Source organism: Anastrepha obliqua, chromosome 5 (assembly GCF_027943255.1).
Source record: "Anastrepha obliqua isolate idAnaObli1 chromosome 5, idAnaObli1_1.0, whole genome shotgun sequence".
In the NCBI taxonomy this organism is placed as follows: domain Eukaryota; kingdom Metazoa; phylum Arthropoda; class Insecta; order Diptera; family Tephritidae; genus Anastrepha; species Anastrepha obliqua.
In genome coordinates, this window is record NC_072896.1 from 6,094,108 (window position 1) to 6,118,774 (window position 24,667).

General features: G+C 37.1%; 1 protein-coding gene across 4 annotated transcripts in view; it reads right to left on the minus strand.

Moving 5' to 3' along the window:
- Nucleotides 1-2,973: 2,973 nt before the first annotated feature.
- LOC129247810 (protein real-time) overlaps nt 2,974-24,667 on the minus strand; it is a 59,290-nt gene continuing 37,596 nt past the window's right edge. For all 4 annotated transcript variants that reach the window (XM_054887125.1, XM_054887124.1, XM_054887123.1 and 1 more), the window contains 6 exons: nt 10,806-11,783; nt 10,485-10,743; nt 10,286-10,407; nt 4,278-4,563; nt 4,103-4,203; nt 2,974-4,037 (listed from right to left, as the gene is read on the minus strand). In XM_054887125.1, the coding sequence (XP_054743100.1) occupies nt 3,846-4,037; nt 4,103-4,203; nt 4,278-4,563; nt 10,286-10,407; nt 10,485-10,743; nt 10,806-11,783 (1,938 nt within the window). In that variant the 3' untranslated portion in view covers nt 2,974-3,845. The remainder of the gene's footprint in view (nt 4,038-4,102; nt 4,204-4,277; nt 4,564-10,285; nt 10,408-10,484; nt 10,744-10,805; nt 11,784-24,667) is intronic.

The following is a 24,667-nucleotide window of genomic DNA, read 5'->3' on the forward strand; positions in this document are numbered from 1 at the left end:
CTAAAAAGTTGTTGACCGATCTCCCTAACATTTTGCACACATCTTTTTTATGATGAAAGTAATTTCTATGTGAATTTACAAGTTTTTGAAAATTTTTATTCCGCGAATTTTTTTTCATTTATTGTTAATTCATATTAATAAAATTATGACATTAATAAAAAAAAAAATTTTGTTTTTTTGTATTCAGGTCACAGACGCCGATGCTACAAAGCTCGCCAATTGAGAAGCCCCGCTGCGACCTTCCTGGAAGAATTGAGTGTACATCCGCCATTTTAAATTATTAAAATAAAAAACAAATTTTGTATATTATTTTAATGTATAAATAAACTGTAGGCCTATTTTGAAAATAATATATTGACTTTTTCATTTTAAATAATTTTAATGAAAATCAGGGCAAATATGACCGTTTACAGGTATCTGTCCCCTTAAAATGGATACTGGCACAGAAAAGAGGTTTCCAGATATAATTCTAATACATTTTTTGCTCGATATTACTAATTATGCATTCATATTACAGAAAAAAGCGTGTGTCTATAAACGCTTTGTCCTCTTATTACTTATTATAAACTGTAATATCAAATTTCGTAGCCATAATTCTTAGCAACTTTAGTAGACGTCGTCTACGGATCTCCTCCAACTGTCCATTACTTGCAGCCAATTGCACCATTAAATTAACTCTTGCTTCTCTTTGCCCTTACTTCATATCGTTAACAATAATGAAATCCAAAATATTCCCACAAACCAATTTCTTTGCAGAAAAACCTTTCAAAACTGTCTTTTCAGCTGATTGTCAATTTTGCAGCTAATTTGCCATATGCGAAAGGGGAAGACAAATTTTTGTGGATTTATTGCTAATTATTGCATATGCGAACGTACTTTTAGATAAATTTCATAGGTTTTAGGCATTTCTAAACACAGTGTAACACAATGTTTCCAGGATTTCAGAAATTTATTAGAAATATGGGTCTATAAAAAATATATATATAACAGCGGAATATCATTCTCGAACTATCACTGCCATCTTTTCGCGCCTGTAACTGAGTTAACTCACCTAAGAGCAATCAATTAACTTAAATCACTTTGAATTAATATTCAGATTTATAAAAATAAAATTAATAATTGGCGCGTACATTTCTGTTAGGTGTTCAGCCTGAATGAATAAAAAATGAATGAATTTCTGTATATTAATTTACAATTTATAATTTTATATATATAATTTTGAACATTATTTGAATGCCCAAATTTTATGTAGTGAACAAATTTATTTTATAAATACACGTTTCTAATTGAAAATACTAACGTTTCCAGTGCTTAAAAGAAAATTGCTATTTTAAGGTTCGTTTGTTTGAGCTTTCACACATACAGACGTTTGAAATATTGATGAAAATTTTTCGAGTTTTTTTTTAGTTTTGTAAAAATTGTGAAGGTTTGATTCATATGTTTTTCGTTGTAGTATAACCTATATTTTTATGAAAAAAAAAAGAACTGATGAATATTTTTCGAGTTTTTAAAATTATTGTAAAAAATGTGAAATTTGAGATATGATTTTCGTTGTAGTACAAGAAATATTTTTATAAAATAAAAATAAAACTAAATAAGTTAGTAGTCAACACTTGAAAAATGTCATTGTGCTATTATTGTGACAACGTCTGTGCGTTACATTTGTTAAAAGCAGGAAATCTTGAATCAAGGGACTTTATGATATGCGAATTTTTTATAATACTTGTTGTATGAGTTTTAATATAGCTGATGAAGCTTAGTGCAAGCCCTTTAACTTCAAGAATTTTTGATGGTGAAAAAACAAAGGGCTTGCAAAATATAAAACAACCAAAAAAATATTTTTGTACACACAAAAAAAAATATATATTTTTGTAAACAAAAAAAAACTATTTTTGTACAAGCAAAAAAACAGGAAACATTTTTGTACACACAAAAAAATAAAAAAACTATTTTGATACAAACAAAAAAACAATGTTTGTACAAAAGAAAACTGAAGGGTGGTTAAATTTCAATGGCCGGTGTTGAATGTGAACCACACCTAAACGTCAACGACACTGTTGGACTCTTTCTTTGGGGTTATTTGAAACAAAAGGTGTACGTTGATAAGCCAGCAACAATTCAAGAGCTAAAGGATGAGCTAATTCGGCACATTAACGGCATAGAACCTCAATTATGCCTAAGCGTCATCGAAAATTTGGACCATCGGATGGAGGTGTGCCGCCAAGGTCGTGGTGGCCATTTGGCCGATATTTTGTTCCATGCATAATTGAGCCATACCAATATTATCATAATAAAGAGAAATGATAATAATTTCCCCAAAAAATTGTGTTTTATTCAAAATCAACACCGGCCCTTGAAACTAACCAACCCTTATTATTTATTTGTAAACTTTCGCCGAAGATGAACACCAAAATCAAAAATCAGCCTTTTCTGCTTATGGGATTTTTGCCCTTTCAATTGTCTAGAAAAAACAAAAAATAGTAAATACTATATGAGCTAACTATCGTCGGAACCAGAAAAAAGAACAAAACAAAATTTAACTTTCAATGCCGAAAAATGTTTTTTTTACATAAAATAGCAAAGTTACTAAAGTAAATAAAAATTATGCTGTCTGCATAGCCATTGGTGCATTGAAAAACTCATAAAAACTTGCATTCATTTGGTTACATTTTTTTTCCTCCGCCCTGCAGGCAGCAATAGCTTCGAAATGAGTGAGTTTAAAAATCGAATCATGTCTAGTTGAATTTGCGAATTGTTCGCTTTCTGCTAAAGAGGCTTTAAAGCCTAAAAAATCTTCAATATCATTAGGAAAAATTTAACTATTCATATATTATCGAAAGCCTGTAGCATTGCAAAGTTTTTAAAATTTACATTTCTAGAAAATTGTAGACCAAAAATCATCTTATAGAAATTTGAGGTGCAATTTCTTAATGACTAGTTAACTGATTAGTCATTTATAGTCGCGCTTAGTAAAATTAATTCCATTCAACCACTACTGCCACGTTAAATATTAATCGCTCTAAATTTGTAGGGTAATTTCAGTATCGCTTTTGAACGCTTTTATTGTTTTTATCAGCACGCATTTGTGGTTTGTGTAAGTTTTTTTTTTTCAAAAATACAGTTTATGCTCGTGTGTTTTATTGCACATTCGATTCCGGTTTAATATTTTATTGTGGTAATGATTGCTTGCTAATGATGAACAAGTTTTGTTCGTTACGCTATCGATTAGTCGATAACAATTAAAAAAATACAATGCATTAATGCGTTACTTTTTTTTATCAGGCATTTTTAGTGAAATTTTCGCTTGTTATTTCAAATTTTACTTTTGATTTTTCGTTTTTCAAATAATTTATTTTTTAGTTTTGTTTAATTTTTTTTTTTTTGTAAATCTGAAACGCCAAAATTAATTTTTGTTAAAATTACAATTCTACTCAACCTCATTCACTGGCGTGTCATTTCTTTATTTTTTTCCTCTAAACTCTATTTAAAATCAAGCTACCGTTGTTTGTGTTTTTTTTAATTTATAAACTAAAATTAATTTATAGCATCTATGCGTGTAAATTTTATTATTAAACTATCGAACTATTCCATATTAGCATTTTAAACTATAAAATTATTTTAATTAAATTGAATATTAAAGTTAATTGTGTACTCATTTGCTCTACACACACACTCTCATTTTTAACTCAATTCAGTGTCTTCTCCATCAGCGAATCGGCTGCAATAATGCCGTGCTCATGCAGCTCCTCACCGTTGTGTTGCTGCTTCCCCGCCTTTCCCAACACTTTGCCATTGTCCATCAGCGCTGATGTACTGCTACAGGCCGTACCATCTTTCACTTCATATCATCGACTCTGACATGAGCTGGCAGCTGACGATGATGAGAAACCCGATTGCAGACTGGTCATGGAGCCTTTGTAGTTGGCAGAGCTGAGCACTTCGTAGAAGAAGTTCAGCTGTGCTGGGCCTTCGGGGCCGCAAGACGGACTGAACCATTGCATTATGTAGGAGTGCGTGTGATGCATTACATGGGAGCCCTTAAAGTATATGACAAATAAAAATTATAGGAATTTTGATGCCTATGGGATAGGCTACTACTCACCTGTACACTTTCACGGTGTCGACAAATGAGCGTGGGCTCCTCCTTAAAATAGTGCTCGCCTTCTATGAAATCGTTCAGATCAAATATGGAAACGGCGGTATCTGTGATGATAAGAAATTGTCTCTTTAGTGTAAAAACTGTTTGTACTTTTACTTTATTTTTTCAATAAACTTACCGGTTTTTGGCGGCAGCTCCTTTGTTGCGCGATACAATGTAAAGTGTAGGTCACTGCGCGTCACATCAAAATCCCATGTGAGTACACTTTTCGGATCCTGATTGGGTATGATCACCTCGTGCATATAACCGGTTCTCAATTCGACTGTCTTATACAGGCTACGATGTTCGTGCACTAAGGCATCAACTTCTTGTGGTTTCTTCTCCTCCTCTTCTGCATCGTCTTCCTCCAGCGAATTCATTTTGTAGAGCGTTTTTGGCACAAGTCCTCCCTCATGAATGAGTGTCTGTGTTTGTGTAATTGTAATGAGAGAAGCACAAAAAAAAAAGAAAACATTGGTTGACTGGTGTTTTTGGAAAGCATTTTAATTAAAAATTGCATCATTAACACGTACAACAACACAATAAGTTTTATGCAAGTGATATTGAAATTTGATGTGGGTAATCGTGAATTGTTATCAGTATAGGGTCTGGTGGTGAACGAGGACAAAACGAAGTATCTCCTGTCATCAAACAAACAGTCGGCGCACTTGCGTATCGGCACCCACGTCATTGTTGGCAGCTATGATTTCGAGGTTGTAGAAGGCTTCGTATATTTAAGAACCGGTATTAACACCGCTAACAATGACAGCCTTGAAATCCAACGTAGAATCTCTCTTGCCAATAAGTGCTACTTTGGACTAAGTAGAGAACTGAGTAGTAAAGTCCTCTCTCGACGAGCAAAATTAACACTCTATAAGGCGCTCACCATGCCCGTTTTATTGTATGGCGCAGAAACTCGGACAACATCCGTTGAGGCGTCACTTGGAGTGTTTGAGAGAAAGATTCTGGGAAGATTTTTGGACCTTTTTTACGTTGGCAACGGCGAATACCGCAGGCGATGGAACGATGAGCTGTATGAGCTTTACAACGACATAGACACAGCGCAGCGAATAAAGATCCAGCGGCTACGCTGGCTGGGTCATGTCGTCTGAATGGATACAAACGCTCCGGCTCTGAAAGTATTCGATGCAGTACCAGCTGGTGGTACTAGAGGAGAAGCAAGACCTCATCTGCGTTGGAAAGATCAGGTGGAGGATCTTGTGTCCAATTGGCGCCGGTTAGCACGAAAAAGAAACGCGCGCCAGTGCTTTATTAAAATCGGCCAGCGGTTATCGCGCCAATTAAGAAGAAAAAGAATCGTGAATTATTGACAGAAATTTGAAATTTACGAGTCTTGCTAAGTTCGCATTGCTATTTATTATTATTTTTATTTTTATTAGGCTACTGTAAACTGCGACCAAGAGAGACCTGTACTTTAAGGCTTTTTAGAAACTTTAGCACATTCTGTGGTTTATTCATCATATTGGCATTACATATAGTCCGGGGTGGACCATTGCTTCCTCCTCTGTGGTTTATTGTTCCATAATTAATACGAATGCACAACAACACCACCAAGCTGGTGTAGCCGTTTTCTGCCTAGTGCAGGACATTCAATAAGAATGTGTTCTGAATTTTCACTGCCCATTTCATAGAATCGGCAAATGATTGGGTCAGAGAGACCAATTTTGTTTAAGTGATATCTAATGCTTTATTGTTCTGTAAAGTTATTAGTTAAAAGCCTTAAGTATAATCTGCTGAGCGAAAGTAGCATAGCTTATTAGAAATTCCCCTGTCCGGCATTGCTTCACTTATCGCTGACCGCTAGAGTTTCGCCAGTGTTCAACGAATTTCTTCTCCTCACACTTTCTGAGAAATTTGTTTTGTAGCCTTTTGTAAGGATCAATTAGAGGCATAGTTGCCACTTTTTTAGCTAAATTTAAATTCTTTCATATCCATCATGTCCAGGAATGATTCTAATAATACTGTGTTGAAGTAACCTAACGTGTTACGAAGGCTGATGACAGTCATTAATAATTTTCCAAAGCCGCTTGACTATCTGAATATTGCAAATGTGGGTTGCTCTCAATTTCTTACGGAGACATTCCATGACACATATCTCGATGGCATGAATTTTTGCCTAGAAGATTGTTGGGTAAAAACCCATTGGAATCGATTTGTTCTACCATCTTCTAATTTCGACCCATCAGCAAACTATATCTGGGAGTTAGGTTTGCAGTTGATATAATTATTTCTCTAGGCCATACGACCATTAATAAGAACTAAAACGTTCCTGAAGAAAATTGGTTTGGGTGGTAATGTATCAAGCCTATAAAGAATAGATTTATGCCGAAGTCTTCTAAGATCTTTAAATGTGCTTTTGGGTATCCACTTTTTAGATAGGAGATGCCTTTTAATCTTAGAGCGCGCAAACGAGCTTATTTTCCAATTAAGGGGGTATTCTAGTCTAGAAATTTGAAAAAATCGAAATTTTTTTTTTTCAAAATTCGATAGTTTAGGTATTCAAAAATATCTCCCTAAAAGGATTTTGCAAAATTCGAATTATTTTCGAAATTACAACTATTTTAGTGACGCGACAGCTAGACTGGTTTGAGCGGACGGCGAAATTCAAACGCGTGTTTCTCGAAACTACTTCGTTCGATACGGTCGGCACGATATCTCAAGTTCTAATCAACCGATTTGCTTGAAATTTGTCATGAATATTCTTTAAATATATCTCTATCGTATGAAGCTCGAAAAACTGGAAATTTCAATTTTTTAATATGTGTAAACAATTCGAGAAAGCTTAAAAATAAGAGAAAAATCGACCTCAATTTTTTGAGTAGCCGCCATTTTATGGAAAAATTTTTTTTCCCCGTTTTTTCTGGTTCATACGATAATGACATTCATATTAATTAAGAATTTGTATTTTTTTTTTTTTTCAGATGACCACAAAGGTAGAAATCGTGACGACGGGGACACTGCCTTTTTCCCCCCTTCCACTTCAAGGACGCATAACTCCATGAAAATTCATTTTTTTTTTCAAATTTATTTTGTGTGTTCCTAATATATGAATAAATAAATGATAAAAAAATATATCGTAAAAATATCAATAGCTTTTTTTTTATTCATCGTCAAAAAATGCTCGAAATTCGGGCCTCTAGACTAGAATACCCCCTTAAAATGCGAAGCGGTGGTATGCATAAAAGCACACCTATTGTTGGCTAGATTGTGAACAGAAATTGAAATTGAATTCCCTTACTAAAAACTGCTGGAGCATCATACGACCATTTATTATCCTGAAAAGATGACTATCTGCTAGTTAAATCCCTATGCTATTTGTTATTCAGGCTAACTGCTGTGGGTGTCAGCCATTTTTTTTGGAATGTGCATACATGATAATTGTAGTGTAAGATTCAAACTTTAGTTTATGTTCAGGTTGAAGTCGCGAACACGTGAGATGTTGGAAAAAAGGAGGTGTAAAAACGATAGAAACTTTCGGGTTCCAGAATCATGTTTAGCGCATAAAAATACATCCAAAACCAGCCCAATATAAAAAAAAAATTACGTCAGGCCTGTGTAATCAATATAATGAGCGCTTTTTCAGCGCGCAGTGTTTACAAGTATTTCACGTATGGAAGGCTATTTAGATGCTTAAACCAAGTAATAACGATTTAAAAGATGCATGAAAAGTCATATTAGCTTAAAAGTAAAATTTGAAAAATATGTTTCGTAGCAAATCGATTACAAAAGGAATGAATCAGGAACACCAAATGATAGAAATCGTTTTTTCTAACAGCGGTCGCCCATCGGCAGGCAATGACAAACCTCCGAGTGTATTTCTGCCATGCAAAAGCTTCTCATAAAAACCCATCTGTCGTTCGGTGTCGGCTTAAAATGAAACCCCTTGTAGAAAACATCTAGACGCACACCACGCAAAAAGAAGGAGCTCGGCGCAGCATCCAATAAAGGGTGTAAGCGCCAGTTGTATATACATTTGTATGAAAAATTTGCTACAATGTGGACTGATGCGCGCTCAATTCTTATCAACGTTCTGTCATTGGAAGTAGAGCTTTTAGAGCTAATCATTTTATAGCAATTTTTAATAATTTTCATTAATTTGGTAGTTCGTAAATTTCACCATAACGAAAATAAAGGGTGGTTAAATTTCAAGGGCCGATGTTGAATGTGAACCACACCTAAACGTAAAGTTTTTTTCTGCATTTGATTTGACATTTTTAAATTTCAGACTAATTCAATCTGAACCATGGAAAGATACACAATCGAGCAATGCGTTAAAGTTATTCAGGCTTATTATGAAAACGGGTGTTCAAATCAAAATGCATATCGCGCACTTCGTGATTTTTTCGGTCAATTTAATCGTCCAAATGTGCGTACAATCGGAAAAATTCTGCAAAAGTTTGAGCAAACCGGGTCTGTAGGAGATGTGAAAACACCAGTGCATGCTCGTACAGCTCGTACTGCAGAAAATATTGCTGCTGTTCGCGATAGTGTGGTTGAAGAGCCGTCCACCTCAACTCGTCGTCGTGCCCAACAATTGCACCTCTCACGTTCGTCGTTGATGAGCATTATGCATAAAGACTTGCATTTACACGCTTACAAGGTGCAACTGACTCAAGAACTAAAGCCTCTTGACCATTTCAAGTGAATGACCAATTTTCGAAGAAAATCATCTTCAGTGATGAGGCACATTTTCACCTCAGTGGATTCGTCAATAAGCGGGATTGCCGCATTTGGGCGAATGATAATCCAAGAGTGATTGCCGAAAAACCAATGCACCCACAAAGAGTGACAGAATGGACAGGCCGGCCAGGCCGGCCAGGCCGGCCAGGTAGTTACTGTGAATAGTGTTCGCTATCGTGAGATGATAACGAACTTTTCATGGCCCGAAGTGCAAGATATGGATGTGGACGATATGTGGTTTCAACAGAAAGGTGCCACTTGTCACACAGCTAACGAAACAATGCCTTTTTTGCGCGAAAAATTTGATTGCCGAATAATCTCACGCCGCGGCGATGCCAATTGGCCGCCAAGATCATGTGATTTAACACCGTTGGACTTCTTTCTTTGGAATTATTTGATAGAAAAGGACGTTGATAAGCCAGCAACAATTCAAGAGCTAAAGGGTGAGATAATTCGGCCCATTAACAGCATAGAACCTCAATTATGCCTCAGCGTCATCAAAAATTTGGACCATCGGATGGAAGTGTGCCGCCGAGACCGCGGCGGCAATTTGGCCAATATTTTGTTCCATACGTAATTGAGCCATACTAATATTTTCCTAATAAAGAAAAATGGCAATAATTTCCTAAAAAATTGTATTTTGTTCAAAATCAACACCGGCCCTTGAAACTTAAACACCCTTTATAAGCTGTGAACTACATTTTGGCATTGTCAACAGATCATAAAAAAATGTAGGGGTGTCTTATGCATAGAAGCCATCTATATGATGATTCGCAAGCGACGATCGAGGGCTCTAACAGCGTATTCGAAGGCGTGATTGTAGCAAACGCAGAAGCACATATCTGACTAACGATATTTAGTTTCAATTGTTGAATGAAAAATGAAAACACAATTTTTTTAACTTTGTGATATTTGTATGTATGTATGTGGGTCAGTGAACTACAATCGAGCGCTTTATTATCGCTACTGTGAAATAGGAAAATCATATTGAAATACTGGGGACGATCGTACAAAGTACAGCACATGACATATTTATTTGAATTATCTTTGTTTTCTACACACACAAGCACTGGCACAAACATGGTTCAATAGTGAATGTAAAAGAAATTTAATACGACCACTGAGCACGAGACATATGAGACATTTTGAGACTGGACGAGTGGTGAGATTTCTAGGAACATAAAAGCTAAGTAAAAGCGCCTCTTACACAATCGCAAATAGGAAAAAAGCAATGCGTAAAATACTTTTGATTAATTTGTTCCACATACGGAATGTAGACCAGTGCTGACTGAATTTTGTTAAGGACAAAATTTCATTTCGTAGGCATTTAAAAAAAGAGATGTTTGATTAGGTTTAACAAAACAATAAATAACTGTTAAATTACAAACAAACTGTAATATTTCATTGCAACTATTTACAGTAGCAAACAAAATTGTCTCGACCTACCTTACATGGGCCACCCAGAAAGTCTGGTATGATCTCCGAATCGATGTATTGCTCTAGGCCGTCCTTCATGTGCAAGCAGTCGGGTCCGCCGTAGAATAGGAATTTCGAGCGTGTATTTTCATCTGTTCATAAATTTAACAATTTCGATATATTTTACGATTTTTAAACACATTTGGATCTTTGCCTCTTGTATACTCACTTATAAATGTGCTAACAATGGTCCAAGCAATGGGGAAAACGCGCGGCGCACGCACCACCAGCACACGACCCATCGTTTCGGGATAATTGTGCTCGACTGTTTCAATGATATTGAGCAGAGCTTTTACACCCGGCCGCCAGAGATGGCGCATAGAGAGACCCTCCAAGTCCACAAGCAGACACCAACTCAGCACTGGTTGTCCCAGCCTTTCAGCCGATTCCTTGATACGCTGCATGCCCTCTTCACAAATGTGTAGCGTCTGTAAAGAAATAGGTTGCCTTTTAGACGAAATCTTCCCATTCAAATCACACACCAACTCACGAGTTTCAGCAAGCCTTCAGTGCCAATAGACTTCAGTAGGCCCTTCACATCCATATGCCCCAAACGTAGTATGTAAATCGGACGCCCATCCTTGTCGTGATGATGCCAAGCGCCGGGAAAGTGATTTACTACCACTGCTGGTGCCTTGTATTCCTTAACCAATGAGTCAATGTTGTGCTCCTTTCGCCACTTAAGCGAGTCTTTGAGCATTGCGAATGCTTGGTTCACATGCCAATCGCGTGCTGTCAAAAAACGCAGTATGGTCTGATAACTTGGCATTTTTTCCAAGTCCTCGACACCATTCAGCATTTTTCGCAGCTCCAACAGTTTTGATGCCTGCATTGGCGTTAGAGCGCCCAAATTTTTCGCTATAAAGTCACCATCGAGTAGCACATCGTGTGAGGAGCGGCGCCTCTCGCTGTCCTTTTGTTTTTGCATAGTTGGTTCCTCGCTAGCCTCACGCGTGGTCGGCGAACAGGGTGCATCGACTGGCGGCACCCAACGCTCCACTTCGGTTACACCCTGTTCCTTCAATTGATCTATGAAATACTCGATGATTTCTTTACCCTTTAGCGTTGTTTGCGTATACTGCTTCATGCCCATCTTCTCCATGGAGTGTTCGAAACCGAAAAAGTTCTTAATATCCAGTGTGGCTGTCTGGTCGAAACAAGTCCAATCGGGATTGTCGGGATGCGCATAGTAACGGCAGCGTTCGAAAATTTCAATGCGCGACGAGAAACTCTCGTTCACAGCCTCAATATTGAGTGTCCGATTAGCCAGATCGAGGTAGTTGTGTTGCAAGAAATATACAAAGTCCACACCTATTAACTTTTTGAAAATGTATGGCGCATCGACGGCCAATTTGCAGCGACGACTTGTGTTGCGTTTGGCGCCATTATCTAAGACTTCATCTTTGACGATCTCGCAGTCGAGCACGATGGGCATTTGTGGACATTTGGGGAAGCGGCATTCGTAGGCCTGAGAGAAATTCGAGAGAGGGAGAGAAAAAGATATAAATTATTAGACAGAAAAGAAAATTATTAATACTAGAACACTAAATAAAACGGTTTAAATTTAATTTAATTTCATTTAATTTTAAAGAGGATAGTTCAATGCTTTTTTAATATGTTGTAGGCACTTTGGGTTTTCCTGCGCTCTTCCTGATACCCGAAAATTCTACTCGCAAACAACTCATGTTTGAAAGTGTTCAAATTAGAGTAAACCTAGAAAAATTATCGAAATGGAGGCATTATTCGGATACAGACAAAGGTATGTTCGATTCTGTATAAACTAAGAGTTCATATCCTAATTTTTTTAAATTAAAATTTAACCAGCTGAGCGATTTGGTTGAGCTCACCAAAGCGTGCTTTCCACCTTCGTACCACCTGATGCCAACTATGTCCAAAACAAATCAGGTGCTTCAATCACTCCAAAGAAGAGGAGTTTTACTCCGTCCTCCGCCATCACCAGCAGCTGTCGAAGCGAACATGGATAATTGGTTCGTTTTACCATTCTTCGCCTTCAGACCCATTTGTAATGCACCCCGGTAAAGATTGACAGAAGACAGACTATTGCTTAAGTATATGTAAATTCATGTAAATTAAAACAAAACAATTCTGTATTTTTTGATTTAGATTTACAGCGGATAGGCAATCAATAAATCATTAAGGAATCAGCAAGGAATATTTCATTAAGCAATCATCACTCATTCCTCCTTAGTTCGAAAGAGAGCTCTTCCTCATTTTCTTTTGTTTACCACACGCCGATCAGTAATCACTCATGAACAAGTCCGCTATGAACAGTCATGTAGCCTTCCTGAGTAAAAACACCATTGAAGTCAGATCATTTAGACGAAAAATTCACCAGTCGTGATAAGGGAGTTATCACCTGCTACTAGGTAGGAAATTTCATCAGTGCTTCCTCAAGGGTTAACTTCATACTTGAACAATGGGGTTGTTCTATACTTATACAGGGGGGCACAAAAGTAATCACCCTAACGGAAGATTTATAATTTTTACAAGTGGCGTCGTGCGTCAATTATATTGGACACTTGTGGTATACAAATATGCAAAATGGGGCGCGTAAAGGCCAAACTAAAGATTCTCTCACTCATTTTTTTTCATTTAGTATAAAAGTTATTCAAAAACGAAATTAGATGATTAATATCATTGTATTTCTTATAGTCATTATTCAACCCATAAACTCAAATCTTCCAACATTTCTTCAAGTTCCGGTTACTCAGCAGCGCATAGCATGAGAATAACTAACCTCCCTTTAATTCAAAAATAACTTTGTCAACCCTGCATTTCTCTTTGCGAACTCGCGCCCCAGCTGTCACTGGCACATCATTTGCTTTGAGTTTTATTATAGAAATCCGCACAAATTATGCGAAGCACCGTAAGGGCACTTACATACTTAAAATAGTTCGTACACACATAGGTACATACATTTCTAGTTATGTGTGTGTGAATGTGAATTTGTGCGAATTGCGAACCCCTGCCATGCACTATTCATGCAGAAATCCTCTAAAAATAGCCATGTTTGCGCTATTGTAACTGTCACCAAACTGTCTGGGTGGTCCTCAATTGTTGCCGATACTTTTTGCGCTTGAACTTGAACTTTTACAGTACTCCTACCCCAAAAACTTGACGCTTTGGACTCTTTTGCGCCTATTATTAGGCAACGCGCAGCAGAGTATTTTGCAAAAATGCTAATTTATTTGTACAATACTTGAGATTGTGGTAAAAATTATATAAACATATATATGTATATATATGTACAAGTCTTTTTTGCCGGAATTTCGATTGTTTTTAGGTTGCTTTTCCTTTTACTGTTGCTCCCTTTGTGTTTCAGTTTGTTTTGTCTTCATTGGACTTCTAGCGAATTTGTGTGACGCAAATTGACGCCACTTATTATTTTTGTTTGCGTAAAACAGAATTTCGGCGCTTATTATAGCCAAGTGGTGTGGAATATAAATATTTGGATTAATAAAAAATGTTGCCAAAAAATGTTTTCTACACGCAAATGTTAAGCAATTAAGATTTTAGAAATTTTAACGCTTGCAACGATTATAGCAGGTGCCGAGTAGGTGAAAGGTGTTTAGGTTATTTTCCATCACTTTTTTGTTTTCTAAATTTAAATTTTGCAAAAACTTAATTAGATTTCCAAGTATTTAGTACGATTAAAAATTCTTCTTAGATTTTCTCTTCTTGCACTGCCAGCTAATTTACTTGGTAAACGCAATTAAAAGTTTGCTCATAAAGTATAATTAAATTCCCACAGCTTCTGCGTGTGCCCACTTACACTTATACAAACATACAACTACCTAAACGAATATGGGTACCAACAGCTATTAAAGGTCCACAGAAGCGGCCTCTAACCGCATGATGTGCAACAGCCTGGTTAAACTTTTCCTCTTCTTCACTCAGTTTTCCACACTTTTTTACAAGGCATATTATTCAGCCTTCCACTTAACCAATTTTAACTTTGCAAACTCCGATTGCAATTTTAGTTGGTAAATATTAATTTGAGCAAGCTGGTACGCGCAATCTTTCGTTTATTATATTACCACAAAATACCAAATATTATTATTATTACATAATTTAGCTTGTGAGGTTTTTTTAATTACATTTGCTGTCATGCAACGAATCCGAGTTGGGGTTCTGAATTAGCTACGAAATACATACTTTTTATGTTTAAAATTTTTATTTTCTTTCACTTCGCTGTAATGCCGAAATCTCTAGTCTTCTTTTTGTCTACTTGCATTTGCATCATATATACAAGGTGGCGCAAAATTAATCACCCTATCGGAAGTTTTAAAATTTTTGCAAATGGAATCATACGTCTACCACATTTCACACTTGTGAAATAGACAGCTATAGTATAGAACCATAGAAGAAAATAAAAATTTCCGTTGAAAAATAAAAAAGGTATTCGAAAACAAAATTCCAAGATTAATTTTGCGCCACCTTGTATATTCTCAAAAAGTTATTCACAAGCAAAATTGAATGAATATTTTTGCGGTGCCTTGTATATTCTAAAAAAGTTATTCAAAAACGAAATTGGATGATTAATTTTGCGCCACCTTTATGTTCTAAATTATTGAAAAGTAAAATTGGATTATTAATTTAGCGCCACCTTGTATAGTCTAAAACAGTTATTAAAAAACGAAATAGGATGATTAATTTTGTGCCACCTTGTATATTCTAAAAAATTAATTAAAAAAAATGTGTATTCTAAAAAGGATGTTTAAACACAAAAATGGATTTTTAATTTTGCGCCACTTTGTATATTCTAAAAAATTACTCAAACACAAAAGTGGATAATTAATTTTGCACCACTTTGTATATTCTAAAAAAATAGGTTAAAAAGAATGGATTATTAATTTTGCGCCACCTTGTATGTTCCAAACAATTCATTCAAAAACAAAGTTGAATGATTCATTTTGCGCCACCTTGTATAGTATAAAAAAGTTATTCAAAAACGAAATTGGATGATTCATTTTCCGCCACCTTGTATATTCTAAAAAGGTTGTTTAAACACAAAATTGGGTTTTTAATTTTGCGCCACCTTGTATATTCCAAACAATTTATTCAAAAACAAAATTGAATGATTAATTTTGTGCCACCTTGTATATTTGCATAAAAATCCGATCATTTCGATTCTGTCGATAAATTTTTTAAATTATGTTCGTGACTTTTTAAGGTTACACTCTTTTATTATCTGAAGTTCACTTTTGGAAAAAATTTTTTTAAGAACAAATTTTATTTAAAAAAACTTGATTTTTGGGATTATTTTCTAATCGGTCCAACTCTCGTGCATCTTAATATTTTTTCGAAATATTTAAGAGAATGTCTGTTTCCTATAAGTACGGTTTTCTCAATGTCTGGTTATTATTGTCCTTATATGGTGGTTACTTAACCGTATGATAGCTGGAAATGACAATTTCATTCTCCCCAAGCTGACACCGAGGCGAAATAGATTTAAAATAATAAATGACAATTCTTAAATTTGTAAAAAAGCCTTAAATTTGTAAAAAAAAATTATAGTAGACTATAATATTTTAATAACCTTTTAAAATCTGCAATAACTCATAACGACCTTTCGAATAAACTATTCAAATAAAATTTAAACTAATATTAACGTTCAAAATTACAAACTTTTAATTTCGAACTAACTTTTAATTATCCGCACCTGGCGCTGTACACTCAATATGAAGAGGTCGTTAAAATGGGAGCAGAACAGCTACACGAAACGTCATGCAATCTAAAACTTATCCATCCACTGCACGTAAAATGCTTTACCTGAAAAATTCCTGCACCAGCTCGTAATTAATTTTACATTTTACGGCCAATTGGGTGGTGTTCATAAAAAAATTAAACTGTACGCTTTAGCATTAAATGTCGCATTTACGAGGGCCTTTCGAAAAGTCCGTGCAAAAATAAGAACCACTTACTTTCTTAGGATAAACCTTTTTTATTTTTCGACAGGCTTCTTCGACAACCTGGGGCAGTGCGCCAACCTAAATTCCATCAATCTGTTTCACTGCTGTGGCTGTCTGTAGATATCTGCCTGTTGCGCTTTAGTGCTACTTGGGAAGTGCCAGAGTAGTACTTCAACCACTACTTACCCACCTCCTTTTAGGCTTATACACTTTGTTCAACGCTGTTGTTGTAGTTTGTTGATCCCTTCCGAATAATCTGAATGAAAGGATTAGTTCAAATCTGAAAAATAGCCATTCGTTTCTGCTGTCACGTCCTCGTCTGGAGAATAGGTGGGTGCAACGAGTTCAAACCCTATTTCCATTAGTTTTGTGACCATAACTGCTGAGGCATGAAATTCCACACACAAAATTCTTTTTCGTCTATTTTTTCGAAACCACTCAATTTCCTCGATTCAGACGAATGTTAAATACAAAGAACCCCACCTATCTAGCTAAAACTTGGTGTGTATTCTACCAACTACTAACTAAACATAACTTCGATACGCGCCCGTGGTACCCTCTCCCTGACTCTGCACGGACTTTTTAAACGACCCTCGCATGCACAATAACTTCGCACGCCATTGAATCTAGAAAGCAAAGGACGCCCGTAATATTTACAATCAACTAAAAAGAGTTGCTTAAATATCTACTTGACTTCTTGGCTCCGAAATTCAACTACAAAGCGAATACTTAAAAACTATTTCTTTACATTTTAATAATCAAACCTGCAACAGTAAATGTGTGCATATCTCAAGGCGCTGCGGCATGCGATCACGTGGTCACAGGTTGTAGAAATACTCATAGTTGAAACAGCTGAAAGTCACCCAAACACGCACGTGAAATTCACATTGAAACCAAAAACAAAAGCTCTTGTTTTCTCCATCAAATAGAGGGCAGTCGTACCGTCCGCACCACTATCGATTTCTTTGGCTTCCATCAATGTTATTTACATATTTACGAGGGATATAATCAAGGTACGCGCAAGACACTGCATTTGTAAGTAGTTTCTCACCTCATTGGCCGCCTAAAGACCTCAGTTTATTTAATGGAGTTTGTGGCAATCGCACTCAAGGATTTCCATTGCGTTGTTTTATCGGCGTACTCCGCAATTAACCTTTTCAGCTTGGTGGTGGCAGGTGTCAAGGTTGGCTGCCAGCGAATGCGGGTGCACTTGCACTTGTTTACATTTTAAAATAGGCTGCCCTCTGCCCGCAACCCTTAGTGAGGTTGGCCGTGTAATAGGCCGATATCTTAATAGAAAATGCAAACACGTAAACATACACTTGTGAATTCACACAGAGTATCTTTTTTCCTAATATTTAATTATCTGGAAAAGCTGTGGCGATTCACATGTAAAACATCGCATGCGACTTAGTAGTTAGTGGCGCTGTGGGAAAATGTGTGTGTTTGTGAAATTCAAATTATTTTACTTAAATAATTTGTAGAACACAAATAATTAATTGGAAATGAAATAGGACGCATTTATTAAAATCCAATTTATCAAATTATATGCGTAGAAAAAATAATTATTGAAATGTGTAATGAGAAATTCCATGTCTTTTGACGCCTACGAAACACTTTAAGTACCACTTGGAATTCGTATAATAAGCGCAAAGCAGTTTTTTGCTACTCCCAAATGTGTATTTCTAATAAGCAGCTACATTTTCTTTTTTCTTTTGTTATAAGAATTTCGCTCATTTGTCAAAATGTGAACTACTTCATAGTAGCATTTTCATTCAAGTGAAAAATTGGTTAATTAGGCTTTACATATGCAGTGCATACTACCCTGCAGTAAGTCGAGCTGGTATAGAACCACAGTAGAAATAGCCTATTAGGGTGTGCGCTCTATCCCACGCAAAGCTTCCTCAATGAGTGAAAGGATTTTAGAGATGTGCTCTTCAACAGACCGTTATTTGGTTCTGAGCGAATTTAACAGAATCAGCTGTTGGGCTGACGTCACTTGGGATGCATTTACAAAAAAACTGAGATTGGGTTAATGATATATAAAAAAATCAACCAATAAGACTTCATTGCCGTCTGAATAACGACTGATTGGACGAGTGTGTGAATATGGTGAAATGATTTTCCGGAACTCAGCTGCCGTATCTCCAAAGTGACGTGGCAGCCGAAGTTCCCCTCACAATATTCTTTTCCACCATAGTTAAAGAGCAAACCTGGTACGTTCCCACGACAGTCGGTTCTACGTAACCGGAACGACCTGGATTTATATCCGCCCAAGGACTGTCCCTTCAGCAGCATTCCTCGTATATGCACGGGGAATGTTTATGCTGCTACAACAACAACAACAACAAACCTGGTAGCTCTATTATCCTTGCTTTCTACTACGAAGTGGCAATTGTCACTCTCGGAATGTGTGCTGAATTAATTAAATTAAAAAAAAAACAAAGCTTTCAATGCTATATAGTCACTGATCATCATCGTCTAACTCACCTAACAGTTGGTCCAGGAAACCTGCTGTTTCGGCAGATTTGGTCCAGAGTGAGAGAGATGTTAGGTGAGTGGGTTTAAGAGGGCATGTGAATAGGTGGTTACTATCGTGCGGGGTACCTTCACATGACGGACATATATTGAGGAAGTAGGAGTTTACCTGCTACAATATCTAGACCGTAATTGAGCCAAAGTTACGCGGATCTCACGAGACAGCTAAAGCTCTACGTCTGCAATGGTTGGTGGTAAGACTCCGACAACAGTATTCGCGGATCGGGAGTTTAGGAAGGGGGTGACAGTCTCTCGATAAATATCGTTTAATGTCTTTTTATATACTGTCCGATTCAGTAGTTACAGTCGTGTGTGATGCTAGATCTGTTTGGGGTTTCACCGGGTTTCGAAGCTACGTTCACTCAGAATTCCGAATGGTAGTCGCGCACCAACCCATTCGTCTAAGGCGGCCGATTTTAAAATAGCAGACCGAATAGAACCGAATATTTTTCTTGTTTAAGTGAAATTCGTAATCGGCGACCACAAAATCCCTACTATATCAATGTGATTGTTGTTGTTGCCATATCAGCATAAACACTTACCATGCTGCTGGTGTGGCAGTCCACTCGACGGCTTCTTTATGGTCGTCCCTGTTCCCAGAAATGCCACTTTAGTTGTGCCACTTGATTCTAGGAATTTGGGTATCCTAAAGATTCGGGTTTTCCAGTCTTTGGTACATATTTTTAAGGTTTCAAGATACCAATCAAATAATATGACATCAAATTGGCTCACATCACTGAAGATATGAGTGAAAACATCAAAACGATTGTAATTTTTGTACTGAGGCTTCAATTTGTATAAAAAGGTTTAGGTTAAGTCGATGGCTCTTTACTAGTTTTGACTAAGGGAATAATTGTATTTGTAAACGAATGATATAAGGGCGAAAAGAGTTTAAAAAATTATTAGAATGCGACGTAGGCAACAGCTTTGGCCTCTGCATGATAGCAGCCGGGCGCCTAGAGGGCCCGCTATATTCAATTTCCAAACTCATCAGTCACAGGAGGCCTCATGCGGAGAAGCATGGACTTCCCTACAACTCTCATTGCAGGAGCTGTAGGGATCCGGCAGAGAAAGAGAAGGTTGAATACTTTCTTTGCAAATGTCTGGGTGTGGTAGCTAAGCGCTTGAGGTTCCGTATCGTGCCTTTTGGGGATAGTTCTCCAGCCTAGATTCATTTTCTCTCCTACACTACATCAAAAACACTGGATTTTCTTCCTTTAATTTTTTTAGTTTTTCGCAGGTAGTGGTCTGCATTATGGTATCAAAACGTCACGTGTACCCATGGTCCTCTTGTCATCTCACCTACCTAGACAACGCCTTAAATTTAAAGTTACACCCTACATTAAAAAGCAGTTACTCATATAGTTTTTCTTGGCCAAACTTGGTAATCTTTCATCCTGTGTACTAACTCTCCCACTAGGCATTGAACCACTTCAGAAACAGTCACGAACCGTATAGAAGTGGTATGAAACTAACTCTTTAGAACACACTCTCCATTTTTACTACAGGGTGGCATTGCTTTATATGTGCCACGCGCACATGCGGCGCCTCCACACCACATAATTACTGCTACAAAGAGCAGAATGGCAAACTGACACAAAGGAAAATAAGTAAATGTGTATAAATGTTCATAAAGAGAAAGGATTTGTCCAGATTTCATGCAGTCCTTTTAAATAAGGATAAATTGCTGAATGCCTTTTTTGCAGTGGTTTAGCTGCTGTTGTGTATGTACCTACTTACATATATACATATAAATGTAGAACAAAAGCTCGTGCGAAAATACGTTTCACAGTTAGCAAAACGCTTGTTTAAACGAAGGATCTATTACGTCGCCAAATATTGAGAATACCGCACTAAGTATTTCAAAAATTATTATTTTGAAAATTAATCCGATCCGATTCTTATAAATATCATTTGGGACGGAAGAGCTTTCCCTTTGAAGGAAATAAGCATAAAGGCGTACCAAGAATTTTTTAGACAAAAGTATTTTCACGAAATGTTAGTAAAATATATTTCAGCACACAAACTTCTGTGGGCAAAAAGTAAGGTGAATTTATTTGTCAAACTTCGCGGGACCAAAATTTCGCTCTAGTTATTTTTTTCATGAGTTGGCAGCACTGTTAATAACATCTGGGCCAACTTTCATGTGAATGTCATTATCAGTAATATATTTACGCTTGTGTTTACCAAACGGCCAAGAGTGCATTTTTCGATTTTTACAATGTCTGATTTGATTGAGCAGAGAAGTGCCATCAAATTTTGTTTTCGGAATGAAATTTCGGCTGCGGAAACGTTTAGCATGTTGCAGAAGGCATTTGGTGATTCGACCATGTCGCAGAAAAAAGTTTATAAGTGGTACAAAGACTTCAAAGAGGGTCGAGAACGTGTTGATGACTTGGAGCGCTCCGGACGACCATCGACGGATATGATCGGAATATCAGAAGGATCTGTGAAAACCATTTTGAAAGACCATTTGGGCCTACGAAAAGTCAAATCTCGTTTGGTACCGAAAACTCTCAATTTCTTGGAAAAAAGTCGTCGCGTTGATGTGTGTGAACCAATGCTTTCAGACTATCAGAACAAGCTCAAATGCATCATTACGGGAGATGAGACTTGGATTTATGCTTACGACCCTGAAACAACCGACCAATCAAGCGAGTATCGTGCTAAAGGCGAGGCCTGACCGAAAAGAGCACGTCAAAGTCGTTCAAAAATAAAGGTCATGATGACAGTTTTTCTCGATTTTCGTGGTGTGGTGCACTATGAATTCTTTCCACCTGGCCAAACTGTTAATAAGGAATATTATTTGAGCGTTATGCGTCGTTTACGTGAAGCGATTCGTCTAAAAAGACCAGAATTATGGGCCAACAACTCTTGGTTTTTGCATCACGATAATGCACCGTCTCCCACTGCACTCGTTCTTCGTGACCATTTCGCCAAAAATTCCACGCATATCGTTCCGCAACCACCGTATTCGCCTGATTTGGCTCCGTGTGACATCTGGCTATTCCCAAAACTCAAGAGACCACTCCGGGGAACGCGTTTCGAGTCGATTGAGGAGATAAAAGCTGAATCGAAGAAGGTGCTGATGGCTATACCGGAAATGGACTATTTGGCATGTTTCGGTGATTGGAAAAATCGTTGGCATAAGTGTATTTCATCGAGAGGGGATTATTTTGAAGGGGATGAAATTGATTTACAAAAATAAATAAAGATTTTTCATTTTACAACCAAATTACCTTACTTTTTGCCCACAGTAGTATATAGCACACGAGTTTTCTTGCGCTGACTGGGTAACACTCGATTTCGTTTCTCCATTCATTCAACAAGCCAGCACATTCAGATATCCTACAATTTCATTCGTTACTGCACTTCACTTTATTTCTGTCCAGACAAACAGACATAAAAATATACTTAAAGGGAAGCAAAAGCAAACTTTTACTGAACGACTGGAAAAACTTGTGTAAAAAGTAGTCAAAAGGAAAATAGAAGAGAAAATAATCTCGGCGCAAGAAATGAAAAAAGCATAAACAAATCTATCTTGAGTGTAGTGTTTGTCTTTTACATTTACTATATTACTATAAATGAGTAAAAAAAATAACAATTATTTGCAATTTGCTAGCCAACCTTATATGATTCGAGTATGCATGACTAAATGCAACAGCGTGAAGCATAGCAAACGGACGCCACAATGCCCAGAGTGCCGCAACCCTAGACACACTGGCAAATCCGCACCCTCACATGCACAGAGTAATTGCATGGTGTGCAGCAGGAGCAGGCCAATAGTCTACTCGTGCAGGCGCAAATGACCTGCCGCCTCCACAGAAAGTGGAAATTTATAGAACGTGGCAGCTGCTGTAAGACTCACTATCGCATTCGGTCTATATAAAGTGCCCGCATGTAGATGTTGGTCTTAACCAGGCTTAACGGGCGCGCCGTCCTTGAGAGCGGCAATCACATTGAAACCATGCAGTCGCGTGCAGTGTGCACGCATTTCCGCTGTTGCTTTGGAAGCTCCGTTTTTTCCCAAAGATTTGCAATTTCTAGCCATTTGCCGCACTTGTTGGCTGTTGCTGTTGCTGTTGCTGCGGTCGTTGCAAACTTTTGCCTATTTATAGCTGCATTGAAAGTTTAACACTTGTGTCGCACGAGCATAAGCGCAGTTTGTGTTGCTGCTACTGATTGCAAATATTTGCATGCCGTCCACGCCTGGGCGTTGCCATGAATGCTAACGATGCATTTTTTTCTTGCTTTCTTGGTTTTTTTTTGAGTAACTTTTTTTTGCGGTTCCTGGTTAGTGGGTGGCTCAATAGTTGTTAGTGACTGCGGCTCTCGTTGTGCTTCCTTTGAAGTTCGCATCGCATTGCAATTTATTCCCACGCTGCGCTCCTGTCCACCTGTTTGCTATACGAGCGGTTGCTGCTGTTGAGATTTTAAATTTATAACTTTTATATGCCATTAGCAATGTACACAATTTTAATGGTAAACATTTATGCACGATTGCATTACCGGCTGTTCATGCATTGTGCAGAACAACGTACGTCGCATACAGGTATAATGAAATTTATATGTTTTGCGGTATTTAATAATTCATTGGATTTGCAGCCTCAGTTGCTAATTAAAGTCATTTAATTAGCTGGGCATACTAAATAAACAAATAAATATTAAATTGCAAAGAAAACTGGAAAACATAGCGCTTGTATGTGTGTATGTATGTGTAATGTAACATTCCCTCATATACAATATATAACCACCCTGGAGATTAGTGACCTGGTGACTGAAATTCAGAGTATTTTACACACTCCTGCTCTAAGAAAAAGGGCCTTTTTGCTTCGTAAATAAAAATAAGATATTGCGCAATCTCTCGCAATATTTTGAATTCGATACACAAGTCCAGTATTGCCATACTAAGAAGTCAGTATGGCATTTGGGTGTAAATAATTTTAGCTATTCCCTGTACTACTGGAAGTACCGATTATCGCATTTTGGTCGCTGAAATCAGATGTGAATTATCAAATCATGAGTTCAGGCATGAAAGGTAAGCGAATGCGGAAGGGTTGGGCCCTCACGAGACGTTAAAATAGGAGACGATGAGCGCAGAGAGCTCCTTATGGATCACGTCTAGGAAATACAATATAAAAATATCCCTAATGCATTCCTACGACAGTCGTTTCTACGTTGCCAGAACGACCCAGATTTAAATGCGGCCAAGGACTGTCACTCCAGCGGCATGCTTATGCTGCTACAAGAACAACAACAACTACTCTCAAAAGGGCATTGACAACTCGTTTGATAATTTGGGAAAGCGAACAAAATTTTGCTTCAATTCAGAAGGCGAATATATTGACTAATGAAATTTGAGAATGTGTTGCTCGATTCCCGAAAGTGCTAAAGCTTGACTGAATGATAGAAACAAGCTTTAAATAGTTAGTATTCCAATATCTTATAAAAAATAAATAATATTTGTGGCTTGCGTTTTGGTGTTGTTCCACAGATGCAGGGACCCACAGTTTTAAGCCGACCCCGAACCGCAAATCGTCCCCTTTCTGTGTTAACTTCGTAACTTCATTTTTTTCGAAATTGAGATTTTTAGTGAAAAACACTCCTTAGCACTCCTGTTACGTAAAACAAAACATACAATGTTCATAATGATTATAGAATTTTTTTGAGAGCGTTTCGATTTTTTTCGTATTTACATGTTCGAGTTCAAAAACCTCGCATCTACTATAAGTATCGTATCAAATAAGTTATAACTTTTCATAGAAGTTAAGTAACTCTAAATATTTTTATCGATTTACTGAAAATTATGATTTTGTAGATACGAGGCTGAAAAAGGAAGAGAGACGTATTATCCGACAGAAAAAACGAGAGGCCGAAATAA